This window comes from Molothrus aeneus, chromosome 20 (genome assembly GCF_037042795.1).
Source record: "Molothrus aeneus isolate 106 chromosome 20, BPBGC_Maene_1.0, whole genome shotgun sequence".
Taxonomy (NCBI): domain Eukaryota; kingdom Metazoa; phylum Chordata; class Aves; order Passeriformes; family Icteridae; genus Molothrus; species Molothrus aeneus.
The window spans coordinates 3,667,453-3,683,139 of NC_089665.1; the positions used below are offsets into that span (position 1 = coordinate 3,667,453).

General features: G+C 47.5%; 1 protein-coding gene across 1 annotated transcript in view; it reads left to right on the plus strand.

Moving 5' to 3' along the window:
• Positions 1 to 14,770, plus strand: part of MYBBP1A (MYB binding protein 1a) — a 52,645-nt gene extending 37,875 nt beyond the window's left edge. The window contains exons 24-27 of the mRNA XM_066563362.1: positions 64 to 177; positions 11,718 to 11,819; positions 12,892 to 13,016; positions 14,143 to 14,770. Coding sequence (XP_066419459.1) covers positions 64 to 177; positions 11,718 to 11,819; positions 12,892 to 13,016; positions 14,143 to 14,641 — 840 coding nt within the window. The 3' untranslated portion in view covers positions 14,642 to 14,770. The remainder of the gene's footprint in view (positions 1 to 63; positions 178 to 11,717; positions 11,820 to 12,891; positions 13,017 to 14,142) is intronic.
• The last annotated feature ends 917 nt before the right edge of the window (positions 14,771 to 15,687 follow it).

A 15,687-nucleotide genomic window follows, 5' to 3' on the forward strand; every position in this document is an offset into this window, starting at 1 on the left:
GTATTTTCATTGCTGACACCTTCCCTGGAGAGTTTCATGTTCTTCTCTCCCTTTCTCTTTCAGGCCATGGCCTGTTTGCTTCTCCACAGAGTTCTGCTACTTCATGAACTGAAGCTCTTTGTTACAGAGGAGGAGTGGGAGGAATTGATCACCAGGAGCATCAGCCAAGTGACACAGGTAACAAACCCCAGCATGTTTGAGTACAGGTGCTGCTCTCATTTGTCTGCTGCTTGGTCTCAGAGCTGCACTCTGGGATGGGCTCAGCTTAAATGGTCTTAGAGACCTTGTGGCTGATGGCAGCAGCTCTGAGTAGTGCCTGCCAGGTTCCAGAGTTCTTGCAACACCACTGGGATGTTCCTGGTCCAGCTCAGTGAGGCTGTGTATACATCCAAGAGAGACAGCTTGAATTTTAGGGAATGCACTCATACAGATCAATTTAAGGTGTTAAAGAAAGGAAAAGGAAAAACAATGGAATGGTATTGTGAACATTAATTTCAGGACATGTCATGCAAATTCTGTGTTGGAATGAACTTCAGGGCCACAAAAGCAGAGCTGAGGTGCACTGGACTTGTGAGTCCTGGTGCATTGCAGACATTATGGACCAGACTGCCTTGCTGATATTGCTCATCAGGGAAACCTTAAAATACATTGGAAAATCCTTTGTGCAGAAGAAACAGTGACAGAAATTGCAGGGCTCCTGAGTACAAGTTGTACCTGAGGACAGTGTTTGGGTGCAGCTGTTACCTGGGAGATGATCTGTGGGCCAGGAGGTTCAAGAAGCAAATGCCATTCACTTTTATTCTTGTGGATTGATGTGGGGGGAACCAAGCAGCCAAATTAATGTTGTGATGTGGTGACTAAACTTGATGACATGGGAGATTCCAGTCCTGGAGTTTCTATGTAACTGTAATAATGACCTCTTTCATTACTTACTCACATGCTGGCTACATGGCAATTTAGGCTGTTCTATAATTTGCTATATTGAACAAGGACAATTAGATCTGTTTGTTTCTGTCAAGGAGGGACAAAATCTAAGCAAGTTTAAAACAGGGAATTTAAAGATGTTTATAATCCGGATCCTCAGTTTCATTACACGCTTTTTATTTAAAGATTACATCAGGAATCCAGTGGGTGGAGTTAGGTATGATTTTGTTTCTCAGCTACATAAAACATGCCACTCCTCCCAGCCTGGTCATTTCCATGCTTCTCTCTAGCAGCTGAATGCATGCAGAACTCAGTGATTCACTGGGAAACCACAAACATTTACAATGCCTTTATGTTGTTCTTGTCAGGGAGAGTTTAGCAACTTGCAACCCATCCAAGATTATAATGAGCTTTGCTATTAAAGTTTCCTCAGTGCCTCTCATTTCTGTGGTCATGTGTGTTTAAAGAAAAATTCCTGAGAAATACTGTCAGTTTGTTTGGGTTGTCCAAGGTTTACCCTGTGGGCAGGAGGCCTCCCATACTGTTAAGAAGCAGTGGCATATAGCTGCTGGTTCTCTTTTTGGCCTGAAAAAGTCCTGAGATAACATTTTTACAGACTGTTGGTGGTGTTCATACATGTGGGGGTTTTGTCTCCCTTCCTCCTGCTTCCCCCATGTACTTGGCCCAGCTGGTGTGGCTCTGTGGGGCTGGGCCAGCTGCACAGAAGGGGTCAAGGACTTTATATTCCACATTAAAATAGTTTTGATTCATAACCAAAGGCTGTCACTTGTGCTGAAAGACTTTCTAAAGCTGCAAAAGAAATGCTGTGCCTTTCTGGTGGTGCAGAAATGCTCACTTCTCTGGTTAAGAGCTGTAAAAACATGTAGTGGCTCTGTGGTGTGGTAAAGCAATACTCACAGTGTCACTGATCTCTTTTAAAGATGGTAAAAAATGTCTTGGAGTAGAAGTCAGAGGCTGGGAACCGAGCAAATTTAGAATCTGTAGAAAGTATGTATTTGTCAAAGAGACTATTGCAGCACTTAAGTAACTTGCTGAAGGGTTTATGAGCCCTGAATCTCCAGGTGGAAGCTGTGTGCTTGGCTGACAGAGAAGCTGCAGGTGGGGTGGAAGTTCCAGGACAATGCTGGAGTTACGGGCTGAGTTTGTTTGGGAAGAGCTTGGACTGAACAGCCCTTTCTGCCCTGCTGTCCCCACACACTCCTGCTGGGCTGGAGGATGTTTGCAGAGCTCTGAGCTCTCCTGCAGCTCAGTCTCATCCCTTTTTCTTCTTCTTGTTTCCATGGGCCATTCCAGGCCAGCTGTGGTGTTAGAGGTGAGTTTGTGAGTAGGTGCTGGCTGATGTGGCTGCTTACCTGGGAGAACCTGGACTGGAAGCTGTGGGATGCTGTGGAAAATGATGATATTTATTGCCCTGCCTCTGGTTGAAATGTCTGTATTGGCCATTCCTGCCACTGTCCCTCACAAATAGCTGTTTTAAGAGAAAAAAAAAAAGATAATTGTGAATTCTGTACCTTTCTTTGACCCAGGGAGAGGTTTGCAAACTCTTTAACTGATGTGCTCTTGTAATTCAGGTGGTGCTGCTGCTCACAAGGACACTGTCACCTGTGCCACACTCTGTGTCCTGGGTTACACTGGCAGCTAGGAGGCTGCAGCTCCCCATGTGCAGGACTGCCCTGGCAGGCTTAAGGCTGTCACAGAGGACAGGATATTATCTCCTGGTGTCTTTCCTCAGGGGTTGCACTGCATACCTGCTGAGATCCCTCAGTGAGGAGCATCCTCACCAGGGAAATCTGGGGCTGGCTGAGGCAGGGATGTGAGCTGGAACTGGGAAGGGGCAATGTGAGCCAAGTGCAGTCTTGGCTACCACTGAATTATGCAGGCAAAGCTAAGAGGCAGATGAGGGAGAATCAACAGCCAGGAACATTAAGTGAAGAGACAGATTCCTGAAATAGCAGCTCTGGCTGCTGCAAGGCAGTGGCTCTTGTGCTTACATAAGCTAACTTGACCTTATTTGTTCCCAAATTGTTTAAGCATGCTTATAAAACATACATCACAGCCATGAGGGATCCATGTTTGCCTCTCCTAGGCAGTGAGGCAGCTCTGGATGTCCCATCAGGTACTTTGGAATTGATTTCTTAGTGTGAGAGCCCTGCTTGCTGTTGGTGCTCTTGGCTGGTGCTGCTGGGTCACCTGGGCAGAAAGTGTTGTCCACAGCCCTGCACTGCAAAGGTGAGGAAACAGAAAAACACCTCTGGCACAGTTTTAGCCTCCCAAATCCTAAATAATTACTTTACACAAAGCAGAATCTTGCTACAGTTGTTGAGGTCTGTTCTAACTGGGGATCTGGCTCAGTTGTGTTCATGGTATAAAGAAATAGAGTTCATGTTGTAAGTGACAGAGCTCACCTGGGATGCTGGAACATTTGACAGGAACATCTTCCTCTTGGAGAGCTTTGTTCTTTATCAGTTGGTCTCAAAGTGCTTTACAAAGGAAGTTCAACGCAGTGAGTTGTTGATGTAATGGAGAAGGTATTTTGCAGAAACCCAAGACATAATGGATTTGGTTTGGTAGAGCTGCTCATCCTGTTTTACTGGTGACACTCCTTGGCTGGGAGCTGAGCCAAGAATCAAACTTGGCTCTCCTGAGACACCTCAGAGACCCTTTTTGTGCATGGACAATCTGACCATCTCTTCACTTCAGAACATCCCTGTTGTGTGCTGGGCACTCATCTCTGTCCCAGCTCACCTGTGCTGACTGAGGCTGCCCTCAGGAACAGGGAGGGAGCTGCAGAGCCCAACTCTCACCCAGTTTTGGTGAGAGATCTCTGGGTTTGCTGCTAGGGCCCACACACTCTTTCTTACTCTCTCCAGCATCTCTCCATTTGATCTTTCAGCTCTCCCAGTTGTCACTGTAGGCGCGGTTTGGTGTTTGTTTCTCTTGTTAGATATATTTATGTTTTGTTTTTATTTGTTACAAAATTGCTGTCTTGGCTTTGGAGTGACCTGCACCAATTTTCCAGTAACTCACTGACAGATTCAGGGCAGGAAGTGCCAGGTTCTGAATACATAATTTCCTTACCTTTTTTTTTGTCATCCCTTTCCTAGGGACCAGCTTGCCCTCCTGAACTGAGGTGTTCTGTGTAACTCCCAACTTAGGCTGAAACTCCCAGTTATGATGAGAAAGTCAAAGGGAGTGGGAGTAGTCCAGAAAATACATGTTTTGATGGCTGTGAGCTTCAAAACAGAACAGCCCTCAGAAAACTGTTGTTAAAACTCCTTTCTCTGCCTTGAACACAGTGATTTCCTGAGGGTTTCCTTTTTCTTCTGCAATAATTTCATAAGAAGAGACAAACTTTACTGCTGATTTTCCCTCTGCTTGTTTTGTCAGTGTCATAAGGACTAGGCAGGGCACACAGGGTTCCACTTGGCTCTTTGAAAGCCAGATGGGATCAAGGCACCCTGCACTGACAGAATCCAATGCCTGGGTTCAGGGCAAGACCAAAGCACTGCCAGTCACCAGTTCTGGATAATTCAAATAATTCACATAATCCCATGAGATGCATTTGATGCCTCCAGGTGTTGGGTAGGCTTGGACTAGGCAGGCATGGATGAGCACAGGTAGGGAATGACATGGCCTGGGAAGGGATGGTACAGATAACCCCAGAGCATGAGGGAGTTCCTGTGTGCTCCCTGAAGACCATTGTTGTACAGCATTCCAGGGTTTTGTAAATATGGTGTTGTTCAGCAAAGGGTTTAAAAGAATATCTGGAGTTACTAAGAGATTGTAGGGGAGAGAGGGATACACTATCTGCCCTTCCAGTGCAGACATGCCCTTAATTTCTGAAGGGCATCACTTTTGATTATCAGTGTCTTAATTTGTAGTGAGATAAATTATTAAAGTGCCTTCATCAAATCTCTAAAAAACCCATCCTTCAATTTTTTTCCTTGAAGATTGCCTGAACCTTTATCTGTCCATCTTTATAAATTCTTAATTCATTGCCCTTTCTCAGCCTCTTAGCTTGTTAAATGAGGCCAGTACTGATTTAACTGATAACTTTCAGAATACTGGATGTCTCTGTGGAGATTTCCTTTTCCTCTGTTCCTTCAGCTGTCCTGTGTGGTTTTTCCCTGCTGCATTTTCATATGGCATTTGGGAAAAAAAAAAAAATCATTAAACTTGGGAAAGTGTTGACATCTTCTGTGAGGATGGCTTCTGGATTTTTTGTCTCCTCCCTCTAATAGCTGCCAAATTACACATCACCAGAAATGTCTTTATTTACACCCTTCAGCATGTGGGTCTGCTTACTCCCCTGCCTTCCCTTCTTCTCAGTCAGGGGCAAGCAGAGACTTGGTGGTTCCCCCCCTCTGGGGGCATTTCTTCATGACTTGTTTGTGTTAGAGATGCAAGGGAATAAAGTTTGAACATTTACACTTTCAGTCTTCAGAAACTTAGTGAGAGAAAGTGGATGGAGGAGGGACTGTCAGTGCTTCTTTTCTGCCTTGAAGTGCTCCCAGCAGCAGCTGCTGCTGGGCAGGTGAGTGCTGGGACAGCCTCTCCTTGTGTGCCTGTGGTGTCCATGGGTTGGAAATGGATTTGGCTCTGGATAGATGAAAACTGGAGTGAAGAGACATCCTGCTCTGCCCTCCTCTCTTCTTTGTCTTCCACGGTTTAGCCCTGAGTTCTGCTTTGGGATCTGTTGTACACTGATTATTATCATGAGAGAAAGTATTTGGGGCTGTTTGTCAGGGTTTGGGAAGCTCAGAGTTGATTCCTGGCTCTGTCCTGCTTTGTGTGGCAGCCTCTCTGTGAATGGGGGGATGATGCTGCTTCCCCTCTTTCCTCTCAGGAGAAGCACAAGCAGTGACAGGTGAGGGGATACTGAGCATCCTGTATGGGCCAGTGACAGGAGCTGGGAGCACACAGAGCACTGCAGGCCCTCAGCTGCTGCTCAGTTTATGCTCAGCCTCTCAGTAACACAGGAAGGCTCTGCCCTGCCTGAGCCTCACCTGCCTGGTGACATGGGAAATCCTGTGCTTTGGCTACACAGCCTGTAGAACCCCAAATGAGCTCACTGGGCCCCTCTGGGTGTGATTCCACCCCAGGGACCTGAGCCACACCACAGCCAGATCCCAGGCTGTGCCTTTGCTCTGGGATCCTGGTGCAGCACGGAGCTGGGGCACAGCTGGGAGCTCAGACCTCTGGCACTCTGTGGGGTTGAACCTTTGCTGAGCTCTGCTGCTGGAGGAGAGGCTTTACTGAGAGCCCCAGGCTGTGCAGGGGTGTGAGGAGCTGCAGGGGTGTGTCTGCAGCAGGATTTGGTGCCCAGCCATGAATGCACACATTGATTGATCCATCAGCTCCTGGTGTGCTGTGTGGGAGAAGGGCAGGGCTGGAGGTGGCACAGCAGGAATGCAGGCTGGCTGGGCTTCTGCAGCTCCCAGTGATGGATCTGGCAGGCTGATCCCATGGAGGGGAAGGGCTGCTTGTTTCAACCAGGCTGAAGGACATGCTGGGAATGCATAACTATTGTATTTGCTGGGAATGTCCCAACAAAGGCAGGAATGATGCATCTGACTCCATGTTCTCATAAGACTGATTTATTACTTTATGATACTATCATATATTAAAGAATATTATACTAACTATACTAAAGAATACAGAAAGGATACTTACAGAATGCTAAAAAGATAATAATGAAAACTCCTGACTCTCTCCAGAGTCCTGACACAGCTTGGCCCTGATTGGCCAAAGAGTGAAAACAACTCCCAGCAGAATCCAATGGAACAATCACCTGTGGGTAAACAATCTCCAAACACATTCCACAGGAGCACAACACAGGAGAAGCAAATGAGATCAGAATTGTTTTCCTTTTCTCTGAGGCTTCTCAGCTTCCCAGGAGAAAAATCCTGGGCAAAGGGATTTATCAGAGAATGTGAATGCCACACATAAATATGAAATGCTGTTCAAGCTCCCAGCTGGGAGCTGAGCTTGTCTCTGGTGGCAGAGCACTCTGTGGCACTTGGAGCTCTGCTGTGTCTTGTGAGTCTGGGCTGAGCATGGTCCCTGTGGAAGGGCAGAGGTGCAGGCAGGTGTGGATGTGGAGGCTTGCAGGAGCAGTGCATGGCTCCCTGCAACAGCACATTGGCATCTCCCCTGCAGGGGAGCTGGGCCCTGCCTGGGATGCTGGCTTTGGCTCCAAGTGTTCCTACAGCCCTTGTGCTGTATGAATTTTTCACTGAAAGAATAATAAAGTACTGGAATGCTCTTCCCAGGGAGGTGCTGGAATCACCATCTCTGGATGTGTTTAAAGAAAGCCTGGACATGGCACTGGGTGCCACAGTCTGGTTGAGGTGTTGGGGCATAGGTTGGACTTGATGATCTTTGAGGTCTCTTCCAACCCCATCATTCTGTGGTTCTGTGCTGTGTGAGGGGTTTAAGGGAGTTTTGGACTTTGGGCTGTGTGATTATAACTACCTGCCAGCTCTCTGTCCTACCTGTGTGACTGAATTAGTGCAGGTATTCACCTCCTGTGCTCTAACTTGTTTCACACTTTGTGAAGATGGGGGAATGCTGTGAAGTGCACTGTGACATGGAATGAAGGCTGGATCCTGCAGTAGTTGGGATGTATCCATGTGTGATACAGGAATGAGTGATGTAATAAACCCCACTGATTGTTAAGATGCTGGCAATGTGCAGTTCTTGTAGAAATGTGAGAAGCAGAGAGCTTTGGATCCAGCAGTGCCCTCCTCCAGAAACAGCCAGAGGCTTTGGAAGCAGCATGTCTGACATAACAAGACAGAACCATCTCTGCCAGCTGCATCCACACAGGGTGAGGCAGCAGCTCTATTGCTGTGCTGCCTTGAGCTGAGATGGGAGTTCCAGCTGTGAAAATTGCCTCCATAGTTTTTCCTTTTGGAAAATGACCTGCCCAGATCTGCTGACAGCTCAGATGTGCAGACATGATTAACCATCACAGGTATTGCTGAGCTGGAGCTGGAACTACCCTCTGAAATGGGACTGGCTGTCCTGAAGCAGCAGAGTAAGAGAAGCAGAAAAGCAACATAAATCAGCAAGTGATGGCAGTGTAGCTGTTGGGTATAAATCATGAGCTCTCTCTGCTTTTAGTCTTGTGTGATTGGGTTGTGTGACCCTTGGGCTGGTAGTGCTTTCAGAGGCCAGGGAGCTGGATACCTGTGGAACAGCTCATGGCAGAGAATCAAGGAGCAGTGGTTAGACAAGTTCTTCTGGGTTTTCCTTTCACTCTCCAGCACTGACCTGCAGCATAGCTGGAAGCAAAGCCCTGCTTTGTGCCTCAGTCTTGCTATGTAAAACACATCTTTAGCAGCCTTGTGCAAGTGTTTGTGATCTGATCAGTGTTCAAGGCTCTCCCAAGGGTGCTGCAGAGGACTGAAATACAACTTCTCTTTTAAAGGCATGTTTGCCATCTGTTACATAATAGCTTTTGCTTTGATTTTATGGTTGGATGGTGAACATTCCCCAAATAAAATCAGGCTCGGCCTGTAAAATGATTGACCTCTGCAATTGGGGTGGCAGAGCTGATTTCATCTTCAGGGACCTGAGTGAGGGAGCAGAACAATGCATGCAGACACTGGTTGGTGTCCTATGTAGGAAGTTTTATAATTACTTGAGATTAAATTATGTAAATTCTTGGGAAAGCTGCTTTTGACTTCTGGACCCAGTTCCCATTGAAGGGGTTTGGATTTCATTCCCTGGGATCCATTTCCTCAGGCTTGCCAGCACTCCCAGCCCAGAGTCAGCTTCTTTTACATAACCAGAGTGAGCATGTTTGTGTTGGTGTCTCATGCTAACACAAATAACACAAATCCCATGGAAGCAAACAGTGCAGATAACACAAATCCCATGGAAGCAAATGCTCCATTCTGTGCACTCCCTGCTGCTGGAGGAGGAGAATGAAGCAATGCCTAATCAGAGATAGCATCTCATGGAATGCTGATGGGAAGTGCTCTGAGTGCTGAGATGAAGATAATGAGACTCTGGGCTGAGCAGGAATTGGGCTCAAGTCTTCAGGGAGGCTTGACTGTCTCTGCCTACCACACACAGAGCTGCTGCTGCTGCTGCTGGTTCTGTGTTATAGCAGCAAATTTGTTTTACACCCTTTGTAGCAGAAGGGAAAGGGAGGAGGCAAATGTTGAGAAAAAGTAAAACTTTATGTGAATCCAGCTTCCTTAAAGCCTTTCCTTCTTCTGGGCTAGAGAAAATTGTTCAGTCTGTAGGGATGAATTACCTGCTGCTACACCCTCCTTGTTCCTTCCTGGTCTTGCAGAGCTGTTTTCAAGTGATCCATTTCAGCAGGGAGCTTTTTGTTTGCAGAGCATCTAAATTGTACCAGTTTGCTTCTGGCTATTTATACTGGTGGAAGTGTGGTTGTGTTCCAGATCCATGCAAAACATTGCTTTAAATAAAGCTGTTTAGTTACTAGACCAGTGATGTTTTCCATCTCCAGCTGGGCCAGCCACTCTTTTCTTTCCACAGGTCTGCATGAACTTTTGGGTACCCCCCAATAGATGCATGTCCCAGTTACCCCAGCACCTGGGAAAAAAAAAAAAAACAAAAAAACCCTTGAAAACTTGTGTACTGCTGAAAATCAGCCCCTCAGATGCTGTTTCAGAGCTACAGAACTTTTCTGTTGACTTCAGTTGGATTTATTTCAAACCCTTCAAAGCATCAGGGCAGCAAGAACAGGCAGAGCCAAACCAGCATGATTTAAATGCACTTGTCCACATCACTCATGTACAGTGAAGAGAGAATGCAATTTATTTTTAACACCTTTTTAATTCTAAAGTGTTTGTATATTGAAAGGATGAAATGACAGTTGACTTCACTTTGGCTCCATCTCACAGCACTGCCCTGATTCTTCCTGTCCCAAGGAGCTGACAATCCATGCTGATTTTCTCCCTGGGAACTAGTGCACAACTTAGCAAAATAAGGATCTCAACTCAATAGTCTCTCTGAAATGGGATCTAAGCACAAGGAAGACCATTGGCAATATTTTGTTCTTCAAATTACAAAGAAAAATGTTTGAAGAAGATGTTTATGTATATCAGTCTTTTTTGTTCATTATTATTTTATTATTAGTGGTAAGCTTAATAAACTGAATGTGCCTGACCCATGGGGTGTTACATCCTACATGTAAAGATTTCTTTTTTTCCAATCACACCCCCTATATTTGTCTCTGTTTTTACCTGGGTGACTTCAGAGCTGTGGCATTGTGTGACCTTGCAGGCTAATGACAGCTCTGGAATAGAGTTGCAGTGCATCTGCCTATATCAGGAGGGAGTAATTAGCAAGTTATTGATAGTCAGATGAAGTTGCAGCTTGAATTCCAGCCAGCAGAATGGCTTTCTAATACAGGGTTGAGTGGACCATCCTGAACAGGACATAACTGTATCTTTATTATTTAAAAAAGGTTCTCCCAGGATGGGGAGCCTGTACAGATATAATAATTCTACTTGAAGGCTGCTGGTTTTGCAGATATGTTACCTTGTCTCCCCACTTTCTGTGCTGAAAGTGTTCCCTACATTCTTGCTGGCCATTGTTATTTTTTCTGTTGTGAGTGTCATTCCTGAAAGAATTTCTTTTGGGGAATAAATTTCCTACATCTCTCAGTGTCTGCAAGGATTTTTTATTTTATTTGTCAACTTCATGCTGATGTAGATGGAGAAGAGTTTGCTGAGTCCTTAAATTGTTCCCATCTGGCTGGAATACAGGATCTGTGAGAGAACCATGACACACAAGGCTGGGTACAGGCTTGGGGCAGGCACTTCTCAGCCTGGGGAACTGAGGATGCTGAGCATGGCATGGGCTTGGCTGTGTTGAAATGTCCAAATTCCAAGGAAAGGAGAGCTTGGCCACAAGTGCAGCCTTCTCTGGAGGAACTGTGATGGACAGGCCACTGTCTGCAGCACACTTGTCCCTGCAAATCCTGCTTGATATTAGTGTGATCTGTGTGGGCTTTGCTGTGCTGTGTGCCACACAGAAATGGAGTGGGGAGCAAAAGGACCATGTCCATGTAAGCAGGGATGAAGGACCAGCTGCAGGCAGAGGATCAGTGCCCCTGAGCCACTGGGCTGCCTCTTTATGGCTATTTTCTGCCCTGTTTGTAAATAACTGTCTTTTATTTGACTGTCTTTGACATGCTTTTCCTCTAAGCCAGACCTCTCAGTGTCTCAGAAACCCTGCAGCACATGGAGAGAGCACAGGGGGGATTTTCCCCTCAGTTACTTCAGGGAACCTTAGACTGACAAACCCTGGTGCAGGCTGGCACCTGGGATTTCCTGGGCATAAGTCTCCTTGGATTTTTGCAGTAATGCTTTATGTGTAAATGCCAGCTCCTGAAGCTGAGAAGCTTTGGTCCATCAGCTGTGTCTGTTGTCTGGCAGCTCCTTGGCCTTTCTAGGGTGGGCTCAGGGATTATTGTACCTCTTCTCCTCCAGGACAGCATCTCCACTTGTGCTTTAGTGTAGAAGCTGTGGACAGCAGCAAGCTTGTGCTTCTGTAATATGTTTGCTCTTGCTTTGTCCAGCTGTTTCTTAATTAAACTGGGTATCAGAAGCTTTCACCAAGTGCCTTCCTGAACTTTTCCAGAGTCTGGTGGGGTTTATGTTCCAGAATTGCTTTGCTTACAGGTGAATCCTGCCATTCATTACTTGTTTTCTGCTTTCTCCTGTGAAGTGTGATTTGTTTCCCCATCTCATGTCTGTTTCTTCTCAATCTTCTAATTTAATTTGCAGTGTTTGAAAACACTTGGAAAACCCATCATGAAGGCTGAGAAAGAGAAAGTTGCCAAGAGCTTGGAGCTGTTGAACTTTCTCCTTAAAACTGTGAAAGGGCAGGTGAGTGTGTGACCCAGTATGTGACAAATGGCTGTTTTCTGAGGATTTTCTAAGTGCCACACTTGGATTTTGCCATGTGATTGCTACATCCCAGCCCCCCTTCCTACCAAAAGTACCTCTAGAGGGAATGCCTGGTTGGATCTGAGGGCAGAGCAGCTCTCCTGTCTGAAGGAGTGATCCACAGTCTTCATGAGCTGATCTCCAGAGGAGAATCTGTGCAGTGTTCAGCAAACACTTGTGGCATCTGCTTTCTTAGCAGCAGAAATACAGCCTGAGGTACAGTGAGGGTGGGTTTTATCCCAGCTGATTGCTCTTTCCTCTCCATTGAACTCCAGAGATCATGATTCCCAAAACCAGACTTAACAGCTTTAAGAGCAGAGGTGAAGCTTTGTTCTGGGGCTTTGTTTCCCCTAATTAAAAAATACTTTTTTGAGCATGCATGGATTTTCCATAGATATACATCCTTAATGTGGTCTTATTTACTGGAGGAAAACACCACAAGCAGCAGAATTGCTGAAGCCCAGTTTCCTACTGATAAGCCCAGAGCTCAGACCACAGCCTGTTTCTTTGTGAAGACCTAATAGGAAAATGGGTGGAGAAGAGAGATTATTTCCAAGGCTCTTGTAGGAGCTCAACAGCCTTTGAGACAGCCCTTTCTGCCTGGTTTGACAGGTTATGCAGTGGGTTACAGAAGAGAGTGCCAGATCTTTAGAAACCAGACTGAACACGCTGCTGCTTTTCTCCTGGATGGGTACAGAGTCAGTCCTGTGTCTTCTTTTCCCTGCTCCCAGCCATGGACAGGAAAGGAGAGCAGACTGAAGGACCCTCCAGTTCTTTTTATGCCACTACAGTTCTCTCAGACTCCTGCCTCTCATGCTGGAAACTCAGGTGTTCAGGCAAACCTGGTGGTGTGGTGTGACTCACCAGACTGGAGCGGTGCCAACAGGCTCCAGGAGGAGCCAGGCAGGATTGGCAATTCCTGCCAAAGCCTTCCCTAGGAATGGCCTGTGCCCTGCTGCTGTGAGTGCCCCTCCCCAGTCACTGTGCAGACTGCCTCTCCTTGCTCTTGCAGAAGCTGAGTGTGGAGCTGGCAGAGGTGGAGGAGGTGCTGCTGCCCCTGCAGCAGCTGGAGGACATTGGGAGCTCTCCTCGGCTGGACTCTCTCTACTGGAACGTCATGCGCTGGCTCGATCACACGTGCGTGGCCTTGCTCCCTGGGGGCCTGTCTGTCTGTCCTGCTGCTCTGCAGGGAGCTGGGGAGGGAAAGGAGCTCAAGGCAGCACCTTCAGGGTGGAGTTTAATGGAGCTCCTTGGTTGGTGGGGCTGAGACCCTCATTAATGCTCATTTGGAATAATAGCAGCTCATTGTTCTGTGTGCTTACATCTTGGGATTTGTCCTTGATGGAAGGGGCTGCACCAGGTGACTGACATGTGTGATGGAAGGGCTGTAACAGGGACTGACATGTCTGATGGGAACAGTGTAACATGTGACTGACATGTCTGATGGAAGGGCTGTAACAGGGACTGACATGTCTGATGGGAAGGGCTGTGACAGGTGACTGACATGTGATGGGAACAGTGTAACATGTGACTGACATGTCTGATGGAAGGGGTGTAACATGTGACTGACATGTCTGATGGGAAGGGCTGTGACAGGTGACTGACATGTGATGGGAACAGTGTAACATGTGACTGACATGTCTGATGGAATGGCTGTAACATGTGACTGACATGTCTGATGGGAACAGTGTAACATGTGACTGACATGTCTGATGGAATGGCTGTAACATGTGACTGACATGTCTGATGGGAACAGTGTAACATGTGACTGACGTGTGATGGGAACAGTGTAACAGGGACTGACATGTCTGATGGAAGGGCTGTAACAGGGACTGACATGTCTGATGGGAACAGTGTAACATGTGACTGACGTGTGATGGGAACAGTGTAACAGGGACTGACATGTCTGATGGAAGGGCTGTAACAGGTGACTGACATGTCTGATGGAATGGCTGTAACATGTGCCTGACATGTCTGATGGAAGGGCTGTAACAGGGACTGACATGTCTGATGGGAAGGGCTGTGACAGGTGACAGGTGACATGTCTGCTGTCCTGTGCTGCCAGAAGACAGCAAAGCCAGGGCCACAGGCAGGCTTTACCCCCCTCCATGGGTGATACTCATCCTCACAGCCTTGATCCTCACCCTGTGCTTCCTGCACCTTTCTGGCGCTGCTGCCTGTTTGTGGACTGCCTGTCACATGGCTCACACTGTTCCCTGGCTGTGACTTGAGCTGCTGTTGGTTTTTGGCATTCTCTCTGCAGGAAGCCCAAGAAGGAGAAGACAAGCACCAAGCCCAGGCAGGGAGCGGAGCCGCTGAAGAGGAAGAAGAAAGGATTCCTGCCAGAGACCAAGAAACGCAAGAATCGCAAGAAAGGCGTCCAGGAGAACGGGGTGGAAGCAGGGGAGGATGGAGAGCCAGCCCCAGAGGAGCAGCCCCTGGAAACACAAACCCCCAAGAACAAGAAAGGCCTCGTGCCTGGTGGCAGCAAAAAGCACCCAAGCAAGGGGGTCAGGGAGAACGGGGTGGCAAAGGCGGGCGGTGGGGACCTCCCCACTGCTGATGGAGGAGATGCTGTGGCTGACAAGAAGAAGAAAAGGAAGAGGAAAAACAGAAAAAGAAAAGGTGCTGCAGGTGATGAAGCTGAGCAGGTTTCAGCTGCAAAGAAAACCAAGGGGAGTGTTGTCCAGGAGACCCAGAAGAAGCAAGACAAAGCCAAGAAGAAAAGAAAAGTGAAACAAGCTCCAGTGGTGCAGGAGTAAACTCCATGGACTCAGCCAGGTCTGGCATGGCTAGTATGGCTCAGTAGACTGCTGAAATATCTTCAATATCTATAATTTTTATACTCTCCATGACTTTTAAATAAACCTTCCATCATGCTGAGCTCTAAAGCTGTGGGTCAGGCTTGTGTGAAGGGTTCAGCCTAGAGCACAGAGAGCTTCAGGAGGTTACATACCCTCAGGCTATGGGCACTCTCTCTTCTCTGGCAGTGACAGAGAATTCTGTCTCCATGATTTCCCAAGGCAGAAGCAAGAGTCTGGTTTGGATTCCTTGGGGAGTTGGGGTGGGTGTGCTGGCACTGCTGAGTTGGTGGTCAAGCCTGTGGGAGATTCAGAACTCCTAAAGGCTCATCCCTGTCCTGCCCAGGCCCAGCAGTGCTCTCAGCTTTTCCAGTGTGGGACATGCAGCCTCTGAAATGGTTGGGGTTGAATGGGTTTGCACAGGCAAACTCTGGGGTCAGCTGTTCCCAGTTTGACCACCCTGGTATTGTCCACAACCACCATGGTCTGGTTTTTTTTGCCTTTTTGCTGCTGGGTGCTGGAGGGGTCATGGCCCCTGTGGTAGTGCAGGGAATCAATAAATCAGTGAAACAATTGAAATGGTTGATTGATTGGCCACTGTGCCAGGCCTGCAGCAGGCTGGAAGTGACTGCCTGGAATTGCATCTGCTTATCTATCCCCAGGCTCCTGAATGCTGGGATGCCACCCTCCCTTTGGAGAGTGCCAGGAGCAACTTCTCCCATGCATTGGGTACCTGGTCCTTGTTGAGAGCTGAGGCTCAAAGTGTTTGAAATGCTGCTCATGCTGAAGTTGCCACCAAAGCCTCCCTGCTCCTCCCCACCTGCCCAGCACCCTGCTCCTGGGTCCAGAACGTGGGTGTTGGTGCCTGGCCTGACTCCTCTCCAGCATCTGAGGGAGCAGTGCTGTGTTAATGCTTGGACCTGATGATCTTGAAGGTCTTTTCCAGCCTGAGTGATTTCTGTGGTTCTTTGAAGGCCTCACTGCTCTCCTCCCTGCTGCAGGGGAGT